At 36.1% G+C, this 18,798-nt stretch overlaps 1 protein-coding gene across 22 annotated transcripts in view; it reads left to right on the top strand.

Annotated features, from left to right (window-relative positions):
* LOC106172234 (filamin-A) overlaps positions 1 to 18,798 on the top strand; it is a 120,970-nt gene that overhangs the window by 97,435 nt on the left and 4,737 nt on the right. For 21 of the 22 annotated variants that reach the window (XM_087015910.1, XM_087015909.1, XM_087015907.1 and 18 more), the window contains 9 exons: positions 9,277 to 9,429; positions 13,127 to 13,255; positions 13,893 to 14,057; positions 14,368 to 14,469; positions 14,810 to 14,947; positions 15,311 to 15,441; positions 15,761 to 15,881; positions 16,163 to 16,333; positions 16,709 to 16,927. In XM_087015910.1, the coding sequence (XP_086872036.1) occupies positions 9,277 to 9,429; positions 13,127 to 13,255; positions 13,893 to 14,057; positions 14,368 to 14,469; positions 14,810 to 14,947; positions 15,311 to 15,441; positions 15,761 to 15,881; positions 16,163 to 16,333; positions 16,709 to 16,927 (1,329 nt within the window). Of the gene's footprint in view, positions 1 to 9,276; positions 9,430 to 11,951; positions 12,781 to 13,126; positions 13,256 to 13,892; positions 14,058 to 14,367; positions 14,470 to 14,809; positions 14,948 to 15,310; positions 15,442 to 15,760; positions 15,882 to 16,162; positions 16,334 to 16,708; positions 16,928 to 18,798 lie in introns of those variants that run through there. The other variant, XM_087015922.1, reaches the window with a different exon arrangement.

Raw genomic sequence — 18,798 nt, 5'->3', positions numbered from 1 at the left:
GTATGATTTCAGAGGTGGACGTTTGACATTAGTTATAGTTTGTGAAGCGATTGGTGAGATATGTCTGATTTGCACATTTATTCTGGTGAGTAATGTGATTTATGTGCTGTTTTGATTTTGCTTCTTGGAGAAAAAAAGTGGATCAAAGTCTTCTGATCATGCTATGAGAAATACAGGTACTGAAGAATAAATGCAGGCACATAAACTTAGGGGTTCAAAACTATGGCTCTTCTGGCTGGAAAAAAATTCACACTGAATCAAAATTTGATCTAAATTTTATTTAAATCAACTAAGGGGGTAAAAAAGTTTCACTATATCAGAAAGATCCCCCCCCTTTGGAGATGCTGGCACAGGCCTGAAATGTAGCCTTGAGTAAAACTTGTTTTTTTCTGACATGCAGAGGTGAAGAGAGAGAGAGAGGGGGGGGGGGGGGGGAGATCAGATCTGCTTTCAGATCAAATATCAAATATCAGCTCTAGAAAAATTGTTAATTTTTTAGTTTGAGTCAGTAGACAGATATATATGTAGGAAAGACACATCTGTTTGTATTATTAAGAAAAAAAACACTGAAAGACCATACAGGTATGCCGTTAAATCTCACTCACTGCCTACACCCAGACGCTTTAATTAACTATCAACATTACACGCATGCAGCACAGTCTGTGGCCCTCGCATTGGTAGAAAGCAGAAATGACACGCACATTTCACACAGAAAACTTTTTCTAGAGATTCTCAGAAGCACTTAAAGTAATGCATTTCTGGGAGTCCAACTTTTCAGCTGATGGTGTGACACCCGGATGTATATGAGTAAGATATCAGTCCACAGTAATTTAATCATCCATCCAAATCTTTGACAGAAAAGACTTGATATGGGATTCTTGGCATGATTCTGTATGTCAGAATGCCATTGTAATTTATCTCTTTTTTGGAAAAATAAGATGAAAGGAAATTGGAATCATGGATATGGGATTTTTCCCTGGATGCATATGAGGAGTTTCCAGTAGTATTTTTTAATTTATCTTCTGCCTTATCACCCGAATATCCAGATTCTTGGATATGAAATTTTTATTACCTGGATGGATATTAAGAATTATGATGCATCTAGGAGGGAGGGGGTGCACAGCTGGTTAATGCCACTCCCTCGACTCTTGCCTCCCCCCCCCCCCCAAAAAAAAAAAAGTTAAGTATAATTTAGAAAGTAAGGTTTTCCTAAAGGGGATATGTAAAAAATATTGATCATATAAGTGTTGAAACAATGAAGCTCTGAAAATTATTGGGGAACTTCTGGCATTGGGAATTTCAGCACAGGTAAGAGAAAGTTACTCCCAGACCAGATGTGTACCTGGAAGCAGGGGTGATCTAGAGGTCAAGTTGGAGTCAAATTAATTAGGATACATGGTTAATAAATAGTTCCATGAAATCGGGTGTGGTGATGGAGTTGTTGCCCGGTGAGAGTGGTTCTGTTTGAAATTTATAGCAGCAACTGTGGAGATTAGACTTAAATATGTTTGAATGTGTTCTCCCCCCCCCCCCCCACCTCTCTCTCTCTCTCTCTCTCTCTCTCTCTCTCTCTCTCTCTCTCTCGCACACACACATACACACACACACACACACACACATCTCTCCCATGCCATCTGTTCATCTGCCCATCATTCTTTCAGGAATGAAAATGATATTTGACTATCAGCAGATTTCCAACTTTTTGGGAGCCAAAAATGTAATTGGCCAAGGTGGCCCCCTGGACCTAAGCCATATCATCTGTGACTTTTTTACTAAACGGCAGTCTCATCTTTGGCCCATCTCTTTAGAATGGGTTTTGTGAATGCCAGCTATCCATTTCTTACCATTGCTTCTTTATATGCAACGTATGGTAAGGCCTTTTTCTGTTGACCAATTGATTAATTTGTCTCACTCAAAATGTTAACTCACAAAAATAATCTTCAAACTAACGTAGATTTTAGAGGTATGTGGTTTCAATAAACCTTTTTTTTTATTTTTTAGTCTTTTTCTGAAGTTGAAATTAAATTGATATTTCCGGAAAATTTGACTCAAAAGTTGCATTTTTTCCATCCAATAAGATTAATCTTTAACACCAGGAGACTGTGAAGGGCAGTGACTTCATAAAAGAAGTAACTGTAGGAATGGCAAACCTAATATGGCAAGATAGTCCAAAATTCTACATGACTCCATAACTTCAAAAAGTGCCCTTCTTTCCAAAGCATTTTGATCCTTTGGGGCAAATCAGACATTTAAACGCGTGAAACAAGAACTTCAAAAAGTTGCTTTTTTAAAGCACCATCGGCCCGTAGGAAAAAACGAAGCTGTGTATATCACCACGCATTAACTTCTCCGTCAGATTCCAGATGTCTTGCAATCCACATATGCAGACAGTGGGATAGCTTCCTATATACTTCTGGTGCACTTGAGCTAGAGAAAAAACCCTCTCCTCTGGCAATTTTAGGCAACATCTTATCTTCCCTTACTTCAGCTTCGTCTTCACCTGTAAGTTTTTTAAGGAAGGATTTATAGCATGGCGGGGTGGTGTCAGAAATTAAGTTGTCTTGTTTTACAACAAGTTGTACTGGTTTTATAAATGAAAAAATAACAGAAATTAGACATGCGCATTTTGAAGGGTATTCCAATGACATATTGGAGTTACCATAGTAAATGTCTATACCCTGAGTACAACTGATCAGTATTTCATGATGTAATATTGAAACAAACTGCATTACAAAATTGTTGATAATTGATTTGCTATATCTGTGAATATAACCACGAAAAAGTAAACTTAAAAAGAGCAATGTTTTTTTTCTTTTGCACTTAGGTGGGCTTTAATCTGTATGCCAAATTTCTGAACCTTTGATAGAAAGATGGGGATGTTCAAGTTCAAAGGTGAAAGAAATTCTGATTTCCTAAATCCCAGCCCCCTATAATTAGTCTTAGAGTAAAAATAGTCCAGAAATGCACACAACTCTCAGAAGATGATGATTTCATTATGAAGAAAATGATAGAAATGATAATGTGAAAATTCCGTCCATGGCACAAGAATTCTGCCCAGTTGTTTACTCTCCCGTCACTTACGACAGCAGGTCAAGAGTGAATGGCTAATCCAGTGGGATCTTGCTCCCAAAAAGAGTTCTCAAAATATCGATTTTATGGATTTTATCAAAGATCAGACCAGTAGAGTTCCAAAATTATGTGATAGATCATTGATATTTATTAATTGATGATGTAAAATGTTACAACATGCTGAACTTATGTAAGAAAAAGAAAAGATGTTTTCATCAATTTTGCAAATGTACAGGCAAATAACTTAGACAAATACTGTAACAGCAGCTGGGAGCGGGTTTAAAAAAAAGGGGTGAAAAATTTGAAGTGGGCAGATGCATAAATAAGGCATCCAAGGCACTCGTGTTGTTGTTTATCTTTCAGCTAATGTTGTGCAACTAGATAGCCTGCCTGTGTCCAAAAACAACACAGACCAATCCAAGAAATGATCACTCAGGAATGAAATGTAAATGTCTTTCAAAAATGTTTTTAACTTGACTGTTGAGGTGTGTTTACACTGGTAAAGTTATGAACAGGTTCCTTGTTATTTAGTGTGATGGTATTAGGCAAGTAATGGGTCACTGCTGATTCATGTTGTTCAGGTGGTTTCCAGCTGGGCTTGCAACTGTAACATTAAAAAAACAGTCTGATTTCAAAAAGAACAATCTGGAATTGTCTTATGGTTTGCCTTTTGTGAATGAACTTGATGCTGTGTCTTGAATACTAATTCTACAGTCCTTGTCTGCAAACCCCAAAACTGTTTGCAGGTCGGTTCCAGCAAATTTTGGCCACTCAGATATATTTGATCTCAAATTCTAAAATAGACCTTTAAAAAGAGCAAACAAAACACTTGTGTGTGCTCATTGGAATAGTTTGGAGAGGGAACGCCTGTGATCTGTCAGTGGCTGAGCGTGCCAAGGAATAAATCCCTCCTCATTTGGACAGCGGGGTATTTTTAGAGGAGGATACGACTGAAGGAGCTCGCTCGAGGGGATGGATTATGACGAGTTGTAACGTAACTGCAGCCGTGCAGTTAACTAAGTCAATTACGCCAATGATCTGGAATCTTGGAATTCAGTCCCTCGTATATCTGCTCATCTTGGTTCAAAACAGCAGGTGTGTGTGTGCATCTTCCTCTGTTGTGCGGCTCTCCTGAGCACCTTTGGCTACACTAGGTCCCCCTGGTGAGAGTTTACTGATTTAACAAATGAGATAGTGGTGTCAATAGCAGCCTTGTATTCCATCTGGGACCAAGCAGTTCACCAGGGGAACTGGAGGTATTGGGTCAGTGTTGTGGAGAGGGCTATAGGCAAGCAGTTCAAACCTTCCCAGTTGTCATATAGCACTAGGGGAAACTTTTCTCGGACTGAACAAACATTTGGCTTGATTTGCTCAGATTTCATCTGCGGAAGTTACTTTGGTGCTGGAAGAAAGATTATCATCCACTGGAGATAGATTTATATATATAAAAAAAAAAAAACTTCTGTCATTTTGTACAGTATTCTTGTAGAAGATTTTTTGTGAAGCTTCTACTGTGGAATTTGTCTCAGGTGTTTTGAGTTGCACAATATTTTTAGCAGAACTACTCTTGGAATATTGCTTTTGCCAAAAGTACTTTTTCTCAGGCATATGAACAGAGTGGAGTGACTGCCATTGAGAAGATTAAAACACCTTTGCCCTGTGTTTTCAAAGGAGGAGCATTGCATTTCAGTCTCTCCCGTCTCTCAGGGTATAGTTATCAGGATTAAGCGTCAACTTTGGTTGGATTATCAGGCTCTAAGATGTCTGCGAGAAAAAGCTCCAGAAATCCCAAGAAACCCTTGGTGAGGTCTATGTCATTCTATGCGAATGAAAAAACCAAGAGTGAGTATTTATTTAATGTCATTGAGGAACATTATAACTACACTATATAGAAAGTTTTGTGAGAAGTATAAAGTCACATGATGGGAGGTATTTTCTGTAGTCCGGGTGTGGCATATTTAAAAAGTTGATGTTGTTCTGCTCTTAACTTTTGAAGGAAATTGAAGTTGCATTGCCCCAAGATTTGTTCAATATGAATAATTATCTCGTTTATTGGGGTTTATTGAATTAGAGAGAGTCAAACTGCCTTGCAGCTTAAGTTGCTATCTTTCATAATCTAAACTCAGTTTTCTAGTTCTGATTTAACAGACTAGTCATTAGATTTTTCTCGAAATCTTCCTATCATATGCTAGTGGCCCTGTGTTTATATTGCAAAGACTTTTTACATCCAAATTGCATAATGGATGAAATGCATTCTTTCATAGGCTGAGCCATGCATTGAATTCAGTGGCTGTTAAATTGGCTTACACCAAATGAAGAAAATAAGGTTTTTAATGGGGTACTTTAGAGGTTGAAGGTAAAAAGGGGATAGCCACTTAATACTTTGACATTCTTGAAGATGTTATTAATTTGCATTGTGAAATTTGTATTGTTTTGCAGTAGTTTGCAGTGAAATGCCATGAAGTCCTGATGACTTTTGACTGGAAGAACTTAATCAGAGATCCAGAATCTGTTTTTGCAAGGGTTCGATCAGCTGTTATTCTGTTTTGATGGATAAAACCAGATACCTACTTAAAAGTTTTTTATTTGAAGATGCCTTATTTGCCTTCAAAAGTGATAAAGAATCTATCAGTCTTTCAACACCTAGAAATTAAAGGAAGTAAAGACTAGATGGGATTTTTCACAACATAGATCCCTAAATGAAATACATCTAAAAAGCAGCGTGGCACTTTTCTAAATATTTATGATACCTATGCCACATCAGTGCACACATACAAGACTTCTTTTCTGTACATAAGTATTACAGTGATATACCCAACAAGTCGAACCCGGTTTACCTGACGTCAAACACTTGTAAAAATGTTAAACCTATGTTTGGTGTTACTTACGTGGGTTTAAATATGCTGTTGTTTTCTTGTTTAAAAGATTTGTGAACATTGGCCGGATGCATTTGTGTTCTGTTACTTAGCTGGGTTCAATCTCCCTCAAATACAAAAACAAACATCTTGTGAGTTGAAAAATTAGAATATAACTCCACGATTTCTCAAACATTTAGAATGTGGATAAGTTGACTTGGGTTTTTTAGTAATATGGGAATATCCCCTTGTTTCTGTTATTCAGCAAAGTTATAGATGGCTGTTTGCTCTTTAGACTAACAGCTCCCAGCTGCTGAGGTCTACTACTTGTTAGGGGGCAATTTCTCCCAATTTTTGTTCAATTTCAACCTCCACTGTTTCTAGCCTTATGTGGGAGTTGGGATAAGTTTCTTCCAACCTCAAGCTTAATTTGTTTGGAATTTTTCTTTCCCATGGTGAAACGTAATATTTTTGGAGTAAAAACCCCTAAAGGGATGAGCAGTTCAGTATAGGTTTTAGCTCCTCTGGTCGTTTTTTTTTTTTTTCTACCTCTGATAAAATAAAGTGTAGAGTTTCCAAGTGAAATGAAGTTTTCACTTTTTAATTTCTTCTCACAGAGTTAAGCCAACTCAGAGACAGCTTCCATGCTCTTCAGGGTTTGAAAGTTTGAATTGACTTAACAAGCAATGAACCATTAAAAATTTGTAAGCATAAGAATTTTTAAAAAATAATTTTCTTTGTAAGTTGTTTATTTGCTCTTTCATATATATCTGTTCTTTTAAACTTGGCGGCAACTATTATGATGTAGTTTGTTGTTTACTGCATGAAGTTATTTTACAATAAATTACACCCTCCCCCCTTACTTGTTTTCATGGGAAGAGATACTAAATAAGATGAGTTGTTTTTATAAGATGGTCCTAAGATGGCCCACTATGCCAAGCAGGTTTTCATATCAAGTTCAAAATTCCTCAGTGAAGATGTTTTTGATATCATCTTTTGCACTGAAGATATTTTGACATACATACATAAGTTTCTTTTCAAACTTCTCTTTTAGTGACAGTTTATCAAAAATGCTGAAATTGTCCTGGCAGGGGGTTTTGAAACAGAATCTGAGAGGCAAAACAAGGATCTGTTTGCTTTGTGGTTTTGGAATTGCTGCTGGAAAGAAAATTATTTGATTCTGAAATTTACCAAGAAGCATTTTTGGACAGTTCTTGACCCTTGATGACAAAATGTCAAAATTCAGCCAATTAGACAGATTTGAATTGCTGAAATAGACAGTGAAACTGTATATTTATTTGTTTTCCATTTTTCCCCCTTAAAGACTTGACTTGTGGTCAAAATAATATTTATTTGACTTCAGAGTAAAGGTTAAGAAGCTCCTTGCAGGTGGGTATGCCATCTCTTGTTATCTTAATAGCCTGTCCAACACACCTGAGCTCTTCGGTTGAAAAAATTTAGATGTATTTGTGCACTATCCCCATACCAGTGTGCCCACTACTCCAATCTTTTTATTTTAGACAATCATAAAAATTGCAGGTGGGAGAATTGCAGGAGTTGATGGCAACTACACAAAAGTTAATTACTCGTTCACCTGTAGTTGTCTACAGAACAATAAGGCACCTGCTCATCTCATTAATTGAAGATATGCAGGTAAATTGGCTCCAGAATACCCACAGAAGCTAATTAAAGACTTTAGATGCCTACATCCCCATCAGATATATCTGTTGTATTAATATAGAACTGTCAAAATTGATTGATTGGGGGGGAAAGATGTTAGGGAGAGAGGGAGGAAAGTCCCTGGTTTTTGCTGCTTCCTTTTATGATGATAGTTGGCAAGGACAACTTACACCTGGATACTAGCAAATCTGAAAGAAATATGAGATGAGCCGAGCACAGGAAACACTTATCTGCCTCACTTCTTTTTTCTATCTTAGCAAGGCTCCCGTGGCTGGTGAATAAGTTTTTTAAGCATGGAGAGGTATTATTAGGCTAGAAATGATGTATAGTTCTTGTGTTGTAATTTGGTTGTATATTTGTGTATGTGAGTGGAAAAAATGTGTGTTTTAAGGGACCACAAGATGCAAAGTTTTGGGCTTGCTATTTTTTTTTTTCAAAAATTTATTAATACCTACTTTCCTAAAAAGTTTTTCTTGAGATGGAAATTTCCAGGTGCATAATTCGTGGAGGCTGTGCACATAAAGTAAAATATCCAAAAGAATGAATAGTTGATTTGGAAACAACTAGGTAGCATATTGGGGATATTATGAAACAAGTGAATAAAATGTCTTTCAGCATGCAAACTGCAAAGTTTGTGCTTTAAGTCTTGAATGGAGCTGATGATCTGAAACCCAACAGAAACTATGGTCAGATTCAAGTCAAAATTTCAAAATTCTAGAGCCAACTATTTGTTTACCATAAGCTCTAGGAAATACATTCACTTGCTCATCCTCCTCACTCTTTCTTTCATCTTTGATAGGAGACACTGTGATTTTTGAAATAAATTGACTGTGAGTGTCCAGCTGGGCAGGAAAAAATTGAAATGTATATACATTGGGCCTATAAAACATATTAACGAGGACACTGTTCCTTCCTCTATATCTTCAATCCCAGTTTGGTGTCTTTTCAAAGGAATGGTTTAACAGCTGTGCCTGCTGCTACGGGCCATGCTTAGATCCCAGTCTGATTCATGGCTGAGGATTATAAATGCCTGCTTTAAAAAAATTCTACTTTCATTGAACTCGGGAGAAAATTAATATGTTTGGCACAGGAAAATAAATGTCCCTCACACCTTGAGACTCCATCATTAGAGAAATTTTTGAGGTGAGAAAACAGATACGGATGTGTAGAGTTACATGGTTATTGCAGAGGAACGGTATAGCAGAATGGCGCTGAATGGAGAGTCTCACATTCTAGAAGGCAGGTGATTTGATATGGTCTTATTAACTTCTTGATTTTTACAGTGATTAGGTTTTTCTCGTGGTTCCATGCTGTTGTGACTCAATACATGGAGCAGAAGTAGATTTTGAGATCTACAATTTAATAATCAGAAAAAAAAAGTCTTCTTTGCATTTTAGGACTGACTCCAATCGAAGACTTGAGCAAGACATATTTATCAGGGCATTTTATCAGTTATAATAATAATAAAATTTTATTATTATTGATGTTTTATGTTTAAATTCATTGAGAGACATGTATTGAAACAGTAAAAAAACATTCATTCTTGCATTTCAGATAATGCGAGCCATCTTTCTGATAATATAATTTATATAGAAAGGTATTACCTGATGTTATATATACATTTAAAATAGGAGGAAAAAGAAATAAAAATTCAATCTCTGTTCTGTTTTAGGATATGGTGGACTCAGTTTGTCCATTGAAGGCCCCAGCAAGGCAGACATTGACTGTCAAGACACACCAGACGGAAACTGTTTGGTCTCCTATAAACCCACTGAACCAGGAACCTATATCATCAATATTAAGTTTGCGGATGAACATGTTCCAGGTAAGTCAGTCTTTGCTTGGGTGTTTGTATACGAGTGTGTGTGTCTTTCTACCTGGATATCCTCATTTCCTTATGAATTTATTTTTCGTTAGACAACATATTGTGAGAGGTAAATGATTTCAGTACTATAGCTGTTGGTTGAAGAAAAAACACAGCTTTATGCTAAATCTAAGCTCAAGTTTAAGCCAGAAAGGTAGCATGAATTTTTCACCCAATTATCATATGCCTATGAGAGGATAAAAACTTTCAGTGAACCTCTTCTGATTATCCATCTTTATCCTTTTCTAATACACAGTGTCATGTTTTAGTAGGGGATTTTCTGCTGTAATGTTGTCTGCCCCCTCCCCCCCCTCCACCCCGAAATCATTTTGGTAGTGGATGTGTAACATAATTCCTCATCTGCCTCTGCATTTTCCAAACCAAAAATGAGCCTAAGATTTTTACATCTACCCAAATCCATAAAGCCAATAAAATGTGCAGTGAAATATATAGGCAGCATCTGAGAGCAGTAAAATGTGTCAGATTCCTGGCAACCAGCAGTTGAACATTTTATCAAAACCTGATTTAAAACACCAGGAAATGGTAGTTTATCCAGATCTACGTCTGTATAAGCCCATTAATTTTCTTCTGTCTAAATGGCAAAGAAAAAACTGTTGAAGGTGTATTCAGACAGCTCTTAACCTTATACCGAGAACGGTTTTGGTCTAAACAATGCCACCAGATGATCTGTTAATGTACAGGTGATCTAGTACTCTGTACCTAGAGGGAGCTCATTAAAGACTGCCCTCCATTAGGACAATTGTCTTAATAAAAAAAAATGATAAATAAAAGTGTTAAGCAATAAGTGACTAACATCACCTGTGTTTAAAGGTTAGAAAATTGTCAGGGCCCAGCGGGGGCATTCAAAACAGCAGACTAACAGATCCGCGGATCAAATATGGCAACCTACTAAAAAGCTTGCTGCTTTATTCAACATTTTGACACTGAATAGATTCCATATGGGGACTTCGCAACACGTATTCAAGTGGATCGGCCATATTTGATCCGTGGATCTGTTAGTCCGCTGTTCTGAATGTGCGCTTTGATTACTGGTCAAGCCAGTTGGTCATCTGGTTATCTTAGTTGGAAAAAGCCAAGGCCAAATTTGTGACTGGACGCTGCTCTGTAGGAGTGCTGGCCTGGACAAACATTTTGCCTGGTATAACAAGGTGCAAAAAGGTTGGACGTGCTTCAAAATAAATATACCCATCACCCATTATAGCACTACATTTTCAGTTTTTTTGTCAAATGTTGATCACACTCAAAAAAGATTTTTTCACTTTTCTGCTGAGATAACCTATATTGTAGTTTGCAGTATTTACATGTTTTTTTTTTTTTTTTTTTTTTTTGTTTTTTTTTACGATAAATTTTGTGCAGTATTTTCTTTGAAATGGCAAAACTTGAAAAAAATCCATATCTTATGCCACCATGCCAGTCTATTACTCTGAATCCACAGTGAACACAACTGGCAAGATTGTGTTTGAATTCAGTTGTGTGACTAATTTTAACCATTCTCGCTGAATTCATGGAAGTTTGGAAAATGTGTCTTTTTTTTATTCAGACAGGAATTCTGAAGTGTCTCTGTATTTGCCAAAAGAGAAAAAAAGAGAAAGTTAAATGCTAGTTTGAGCTTAGTACAACAGCAACTGTAAACATAGAAACACTGATGAAATCAGCACTACACACGCACAAACAAGATCTCTAACAAATTATTTTAACAGCAGTGGAAAAAGCACATTTAAAGAACATATATAAAACAAAGAAGACCATTTGAATAAAAAAGTACAATATTTTGGAAATTCTGCATCAACTAACCTACATACACAGATATTAGGCATAAGAGAATCACTCCAGATAATTAAAACTGATTCGGAATTCTCAAAACAGAAAAAAAAAAGCATTGCTTCAGCTTACTTGACTTCATCACTCTCCAGCAACAGTATCTTAATAGGTATCCTGGGTTGCCACATATGCCTCAGTATCTCTGTGCCTTATTAAGGTAAAGTTCAGTACAGAGCCTCGACCCTGGGTCACCTGTAGAAATCACTTTGACCTTTCGATAGACTTTTACGTGTTTAGAGAAGAAATAAAAGAAATTGGGAAAGGCTAGCGTAAAACACCTGATGTTATAACACCAGTCCAGTGTGATTTGGTAGACGTGAGGTTGAAACGTTGGTTGTTGTTGTGTAGGTGTTTTTTGTTATTACTGTTATAGAATAAAGTAGTTTTGTTAATCTGCTAAGTTTTTCTTTAAAGGAGGGGGATTTTCATACATGTCTCCCACAACAACTTTTGTTGGCAATTTTCTTTGAAGTTTGCGAAAGTATTTTGACTTAAATATCTCTATCTTCCAAAGATTTGTTCAGACCTTCCTTTTGTAAAAACTGTGCCCTGTTTCACTTATTAAAACAAATATCACCCAATATATATGCAGCAGCTAATATGTACAATATCTCCTAATACTAGCCTGTTCTTATTTTAAGTTGAAATTCCGGGTAAGGTATTGCCATTTGTCTGATTCACTTATTTTCAATAATTCTCTTCAAAATTTAGAAGGTTTACATAAAGGTTCACTGGAAAGTCAGGTTTGTTCTTTAGAAGAAAGAATAAAACCTGTAGAATTTCAGTAAAAAAACGTTCAACTACAGTTTTGATTAGACAACACAGTTCAATCTTCTTCAGAATACACCTGTCTTGAGAACCTTGTAATACTTTATCCAACTTGGGTTCAGGGTTTCGTAACTAGCAAATTTTTAAGTTTTCTTCAACAACCAAGTAGAATAGTTGTAGAGGATTACCCAGTAGACCACTAGGCCGAGAGAGAAAGGTAGAGAGAGAGAGAGAGAAAGGGAGGGTTATGGTAAAGAGTTATCAGGCACAGAGGTTTGCATTTACATTGAGGTCGCATTTACACTGAACATAATTAGACTAGATGCCCCATAGAGTAGAGACCCTTGGAAAGTGGTTGACCTGTATGCAGTGTAAACGCGACCTTTGATGTGAGCCACCCCAACGAACAACCCAAGTTAACTTCATAACAAAAACAAGCTGATTATAAATGCATTGCAGTCCTTTTTAAATCCTGAACAGATTTGGTCCAGTTCTGTACCCACATTTTATATTAACAGCACAGACATTTCTTTTAGAATGCATGTACAAATGGTAGCACAAACAGTTACAATCAAATCAGGGCCTCATTCAGGAAGTGATTTTTTTCAGTCTTAATTTAATCAGTTCTTTTATTTTTCTTATGGGTGAAAATTCTATTCTTCGAGTTCAATATTTTCAACTGGGATGGACACTAAAATTTGTGACTTTTTTAGATGGCATGCTGTAAAAAAGATTAATAATAATAAGTAATAGATGAAGATATTATTGGATATATGAATGAATGTGCCTCTATATTTAAGCACATTATGGTTAAGATAAGACATATTTGTCATATTATAAGTAAACCATAGGTTTGAAGATAAAATAATTTCAGAGAGATGTATGCATATTTCTTGTTTTTATTCCATTTTATACAGATAATTAGGATTTAAGTTTACAACATACTTATGTGGCCTTTTAAGTTTGCCTCTATGACCTTCACCTTGGGAGGATGACCCTGACCTATATAAAGGGCTTTGTGTGACCTTGACCCTGTCTCTGCTTTCAGGCAGTCCATTTGCTGTCAAGATCCGCGGAGAGCCATCAGACAAGCTGGTGGAGAAGATCATGCGCCAGGCGCAGGCCGTGGATGTCACACATGTCGGGAGCCAGTGTGAACTTAGCCTTAAGATCCCAGGTAAAGATCAGAGCTTGGCTAAAATTTAGGACAAGTTTGATTAAGATTTCCTATGAGGAGTTAGTGTAAAGTGACCTTAAATCTTGAACAGTTGCATAATCTGTGGCAACATGATAGAATGGAGACAACATCTTTGACAAGAATAAATTGAAATCTGTTAATTTATTGAAGTTCATACTTCAATATGGATGTATATGTGTAATTTGATTATTATAAAAAAAATTAACTGTATTGCTTTTGTACTGTAATTTTATCTTCACACACATTTGTACCATCACATAATGATGTTATTGTACTGTAATTGTATCTTTTCACACTCTTTTGTTCTGTCACATTGTCATGTTATTGTACTGTAATTGTATCTTCACACATAGTTTTGTACCATCACATTGTCATGTTATTGTACAGTAATTGTATCTTCACACATAGTTTTGTACCATCACATTGTCATGTTATTGTACAGTAATTGTATCTTCACACATAGTTTTGTACCATCACATTGTCATGTTATTGTACAGTAATTGTATCTTCACACATAGTTTTGTACCATCACATTGCCATGGTATTGTACAGTAATTGTATCTTCACACATAGTTTTGTACCATCACATTGTCATGTTATTGTACTGTAATTGTAGGCTCCAGCCCTGTGGACATGAATGCCTCAGTGACCAGTCCATCTGGAGTGACCGAGTTGTGTGAAATCATCGACTTGGACGACTGCCACTATAGCATCAAGTTTATCCCCAAGGAAATGGGAGTCCATACTGTTAGCGTGAAACACAAAGATATGCATATACCTGGTTAGTAAGAAAGCTCACTCAGTCAATTTGCAATTATAGTTATGTATACTCTAGCCGGTATATTTTTGCATTCTGTTTGCATGTATTTTGATGGATCTTTGTTTTTAATGTGAATTTGTTATATATATGATCCCAGTGTTTCTAAGAGTGAGAAGCAGAATGAATGTGTTATTTTAAAGTTATACATCATGCAACATATTGAAATATTCATTTGTAAAACTAGTACATTTTAAAGTCCATTTATATAGGGGAATAAGAGGGGCGTGTTTTTCTCACTTACATTGTTTCTCCTCTCCTTTCCCCAAAATAGGCAGCCCATTCCAGTTCACAGTTGGTCCTATCACAGAAGGCGGCTCACACAAGGTTCATGCTGCTGGCCCTGGCTTGGAGAAGGGAGAGGTCAACGAGAAATGTAAGTATTATAATTATATATTATCACATCTTTGTATGGCATCATACCTATGTTTCAATGCAAATAATTTGATATTTGAAATGTGATGAGTAAATTAAAGAAATAAACATGTTTCACTTAATTTTAACTGTCAGAATATTGCTGTAAATGATTAAAGGCAATCTAATTGTATTTTGAACTATTACCTAACTGAAAATGTTGATTATAAAACCGTTCTTTTTTCATTCATGCAAAATAAAGAAGGAAAAGGGTAATCAGATGTAGTAAAGTACCCCCAAAATGTTGAGCACGGTACGTATTTTAAAAGTTTAACTGAAAACATTTATTACGTCTATTTCAGGCGAATTCAACATCTACACACGTGAGGCAGGTGCTGGAGGTCTGTCGATTGCAATTGAAGGACCATCCAAGGCAGAGATTGACTTTGCAGACCGCAAGGACGGGTCGTGTGGAGTGTCCTACGAGTGCACAGAACCTGGTACGACATTGTTGTGCATTAACTATAAGCTCTAAAGTACATGGATGATTTGATGTATGGACTTGTGTTTTACATTTGAGTTTGACAAAAGTGAGGATTGGAAGAAGTGAGAAGCTTTATGTAATATATCTACATGCAGGCTCATTTTTGTTGTATGAATAAGTAAGTTTTTTCAATTTTTGAATTTAAAAATGTACTAACAATTATATGTGCTGCCAATTACAGATGAAAGTACTTCTTATGATTTATACTTTCTTCAAAAAAATTTAAATCTTCAGGATGTTTATTGTGAACAAAAAAAAAAATATTCTGAAAAAAAAAGAATACAGAAACAAAATGAAAAAAAAATTCCATCTGTTTCAGGTGAATACATGGTGTCTATCAAGTTTAATGATGAGCACATCCCTGACTCTCCATTCAAAGTGTACATGTCAGCCTCCAGTGGAGAGGCCAAGACGGTCACTGTAGCAAGTCTAGAACAGGCGGGACTTGTGGTAAGAGTCTAATAGGTTACTACTTCCTGATAAGTGGGACACACTTGGATGTGAAGAGTTACCAGAATTTAGGGCGAACCCGGAGTACAAAGAGATTTGGCTTAAAATTCAATCACAGTTTTTCAAGTTTTTTTTTTTTTTAATTGATACTGTATTTTTATGGAATAGCCTGAATGTTATGCAGTACATAATTTTTGTAAAAACCTGTGATTTTTTTTTAAAGGAAATACAAAGATTCAAATTCAGATAAGTGGTCACTGGTCTTGTATCAAATGCACTTTCATTTGGTTTCATGTTTTTTTTTCCTTTCTGTACTCAGATTGGCAAACCAAGCACATTCTCTGTTAACTTGAATGAAGCCAAGGTGGGACGTCTTGAAGCCAGAGTAACTGCGCCATCTGGTGCCGAAGATAATGCGTTCATCCAAGAGATTGATGAAGGCAAGGGCATTTTTCCAAACTTGCCAAGTTGAACCCAACTTAGCACCTAGTGGAATGCATGGATATTTATTTAACAGATTACATTTTAAACTACTCAAACAAAACGGGGGTGGAAAGCATTGTTGACTAGTAACCAAAATTAAAGCCACACTTGTTAAGTGTAAAGTCTGCATCACTATGCCATATATTTATCGATGTTGTTTAGAAGATTTGCTTCACGTTTTAAAACTTTACTTTTACATTAATTCGACACTTTTTTATCTATTGTCTCTCACCTCCAGGCCACTATGCTGTTAGGTTTATCCCCAGAGAAAATGGCCGCCATTACATCCATGTGCTATACAACGGCAACCACATCCCAGGCAGTCCATTTGTTGTCATGGTAGGCAAACTGGACGCTGATCCTGGCATGGTTCAGGCCTATGGTCAGGGACTGGTCAAGGGAGAGACAAGTAAGTTCTCTTAAGTGCTGCCATATTCAACATTTTATAATTGTCTAGCTTACTTTATGGAATAAAGAAGACCTGGTATGAAAAGGTTCAGGTGGATTTATCTTTGGCATGCTAAAAGACAGAAGGTAAACAGATATTATATGTACTTTTGGACCAGAAAGCTGACATCTTTGAATTATTTAAATAAAATAGAGTCAGGCTCAGCATTTTGGAGGCCTCTGTCATTGTTTGCAAGGTACTTTAATTGTACATTTATCAGATTTGCATGGGAAATTCTCTTTTTCTTTTTTCCAGTTCTTCTATTATCCAGCCAAACTAAATGGTGACTTACAGTATACATAATTATATATATATATTATCTGTTTTCTTTTTCAGACAAAGTAGCTAAGTTTATTGTGAATACAATGAATGCAGGAGCAGGTGCCCTGTCTGTGACAATAGATGGGCCATCCAAAGTAGATCTACAGTGCAAAGAGGTAGAAGAGGGTTACGAGTTCTCATACACGCCCACGTCCCCTGGAGGTTACCTTATCGCCATCAAGTTTGCTGGCAACTACCACATTGTAGGAAGTCCATTCAAGGCTAATATTACAGGTAATGTGGCTGATATAGGACAAATCATGTGTAATATGATGATAAAAACAACTATTAAGTTTCCGTTATTCCACTTCTTTCTATGAATACCAAAATGTTGCCTTTATTTATGTGTACCACGTTTTGAAGTTCATACAGTAGAAGTTCTTAAGTTGTTCAGGTCACAAAAAGATTGTAGTTGTGACAAAATCATCTTATGGACAGATTTCTTCATAACTACAAACCATGTAACAAATGAGATAATGGATCAAGCAACACTTAATATCACCACATAGGATTGACATTTCTGATCATGTCATTGAACATATCCAGTGATACAATTACTGCAATCTAAGTAAAACGAAATGTTGTGAATAGCACAGCTTAGATGTCTTGCTTAACAAAAAGGGCTGATACTAATGATTTATAGTTCCTGAATTTATGATATGGCAGTATTAATTTTGACCGTGACCTTAATAGTACTTTTAGTTTTGCAGTAATTATACATCTCCAATGTTAAAATGGTTATGCTACACACATGTAAAACCTCAATGCAGACTTTAGAATTAATACACACAAGAAAGTACACAAGGAACCTTCATGCTCAAAATGAGATAAACTAGCCCAGTCTTTTCATGAGGTTGGTTACCTCAGAGGTATTTTTATCTCATTCAAGGTGGATGTTACAGATAAAGGGTACCATTAACCACAGGAACCTCTCTTGTATGTGTGGTAATTGGGTGGAGGTATTCTAGATAAGAACCAACCTTTGAAACCCAGAGATCCGCATACGAAATGATCGCTAAACTTTGGTACTAAAATTAGGAGTTTTTTTTTTTTTTTTTTTTTTAAGCAAAACTCAGTATGAATATTGAGTCAAGATACAAGTCGTGTTTAATTTTAGTACCTTTCCTCTCTGAAGGAGTACATGTAGAGAGCAAGCTCAGTCATAATCCCAGAAACCTAATTAAAAGACCATTTGAGATAAGAATCCGAATTCCACATCCTTGTACATGAGCATGTTTTAGACACGTACCGCCCAATTTCCTAGGAATGTCCGATTTCTTGTTTTGATAGCAGAATACTTGTTGGAAGCCCGTTTACATGATCCTACAAGAAATACTCATATTCATCACAAGTTTACTGAAAAGGAAAGACCAGATGTTGTTAGTCTCTGGAAGGAACACTGAATTTGATATTTGAATGCAGTAGTTGAGATGTTGAATGCAGTGGTTGTCATCATTTTAGGCCCCATTCAGAAAAGGGGGTCTGAGGGTCAAAGATGGTGACCCACCACAAAGCTTGCCATCTAATCTGCTAATAGACGCTGAATGGATATCCCGTATTCAGTGGGTTAGCCATATTAAACTCTCAGACTAGTTAGTCCCCTATTCTGGATAGGGCGCTAAATGCACTGGTTGAAAATAAAGCAGGTTCAACTTATCTGCTGTCTGAAGTACATGTACACTTCAGTTTTTGGTGAATTTTAATATTGACTGAAAAATTGTTTATCTAACATTAAATAATACATATTGAATTGTCTAGACTGGTTGTAAATGAAAAATGACATCTCAAATTAAATCATCAAATTTATGATACTATGATGTTAACATTTGCAGTTTTTTTTTTTATATAAAGTACGTTTCATAGTTATTTTGATAAAATTTGTTTGTAAATCATCACAGTATTTTTCAGAAAAGAAAGAAACGACTAATATACTCTTTTCTTCAACTCTCATGCCTCATAATATTTGACTACTTGTAAAATTGCTGACCTATTTGGTACAATAATAGCTTACATGACAAAATAATTTGGCAGTGTAGCAACCAAATATGGAGTGGAATAAACTTGTTCTACATGTGTCACCTAATCTCAGAAGATAAATGAGCTTT

This window comes from Lingula anatina, chromosome 6 (assembly GCF_051362555.1).
Source record: "Lingula anatina isolate TDL-2025a chromosome 6, LinAna3.0, whole genome shotgun sequence".
In the NCBI taxonomy this organism is placed as follows: domain Eukaryota; kingdom Metazoa; phylum Brachiopoda; class Lingulata; order Lingulida; family Lingulidae; genus Lingula; species Lingula anatina.
Note: the sequence above shows the minus strand (reverse complement) of the source record. Positions and strands in the feature narration are given on the sequence as shown.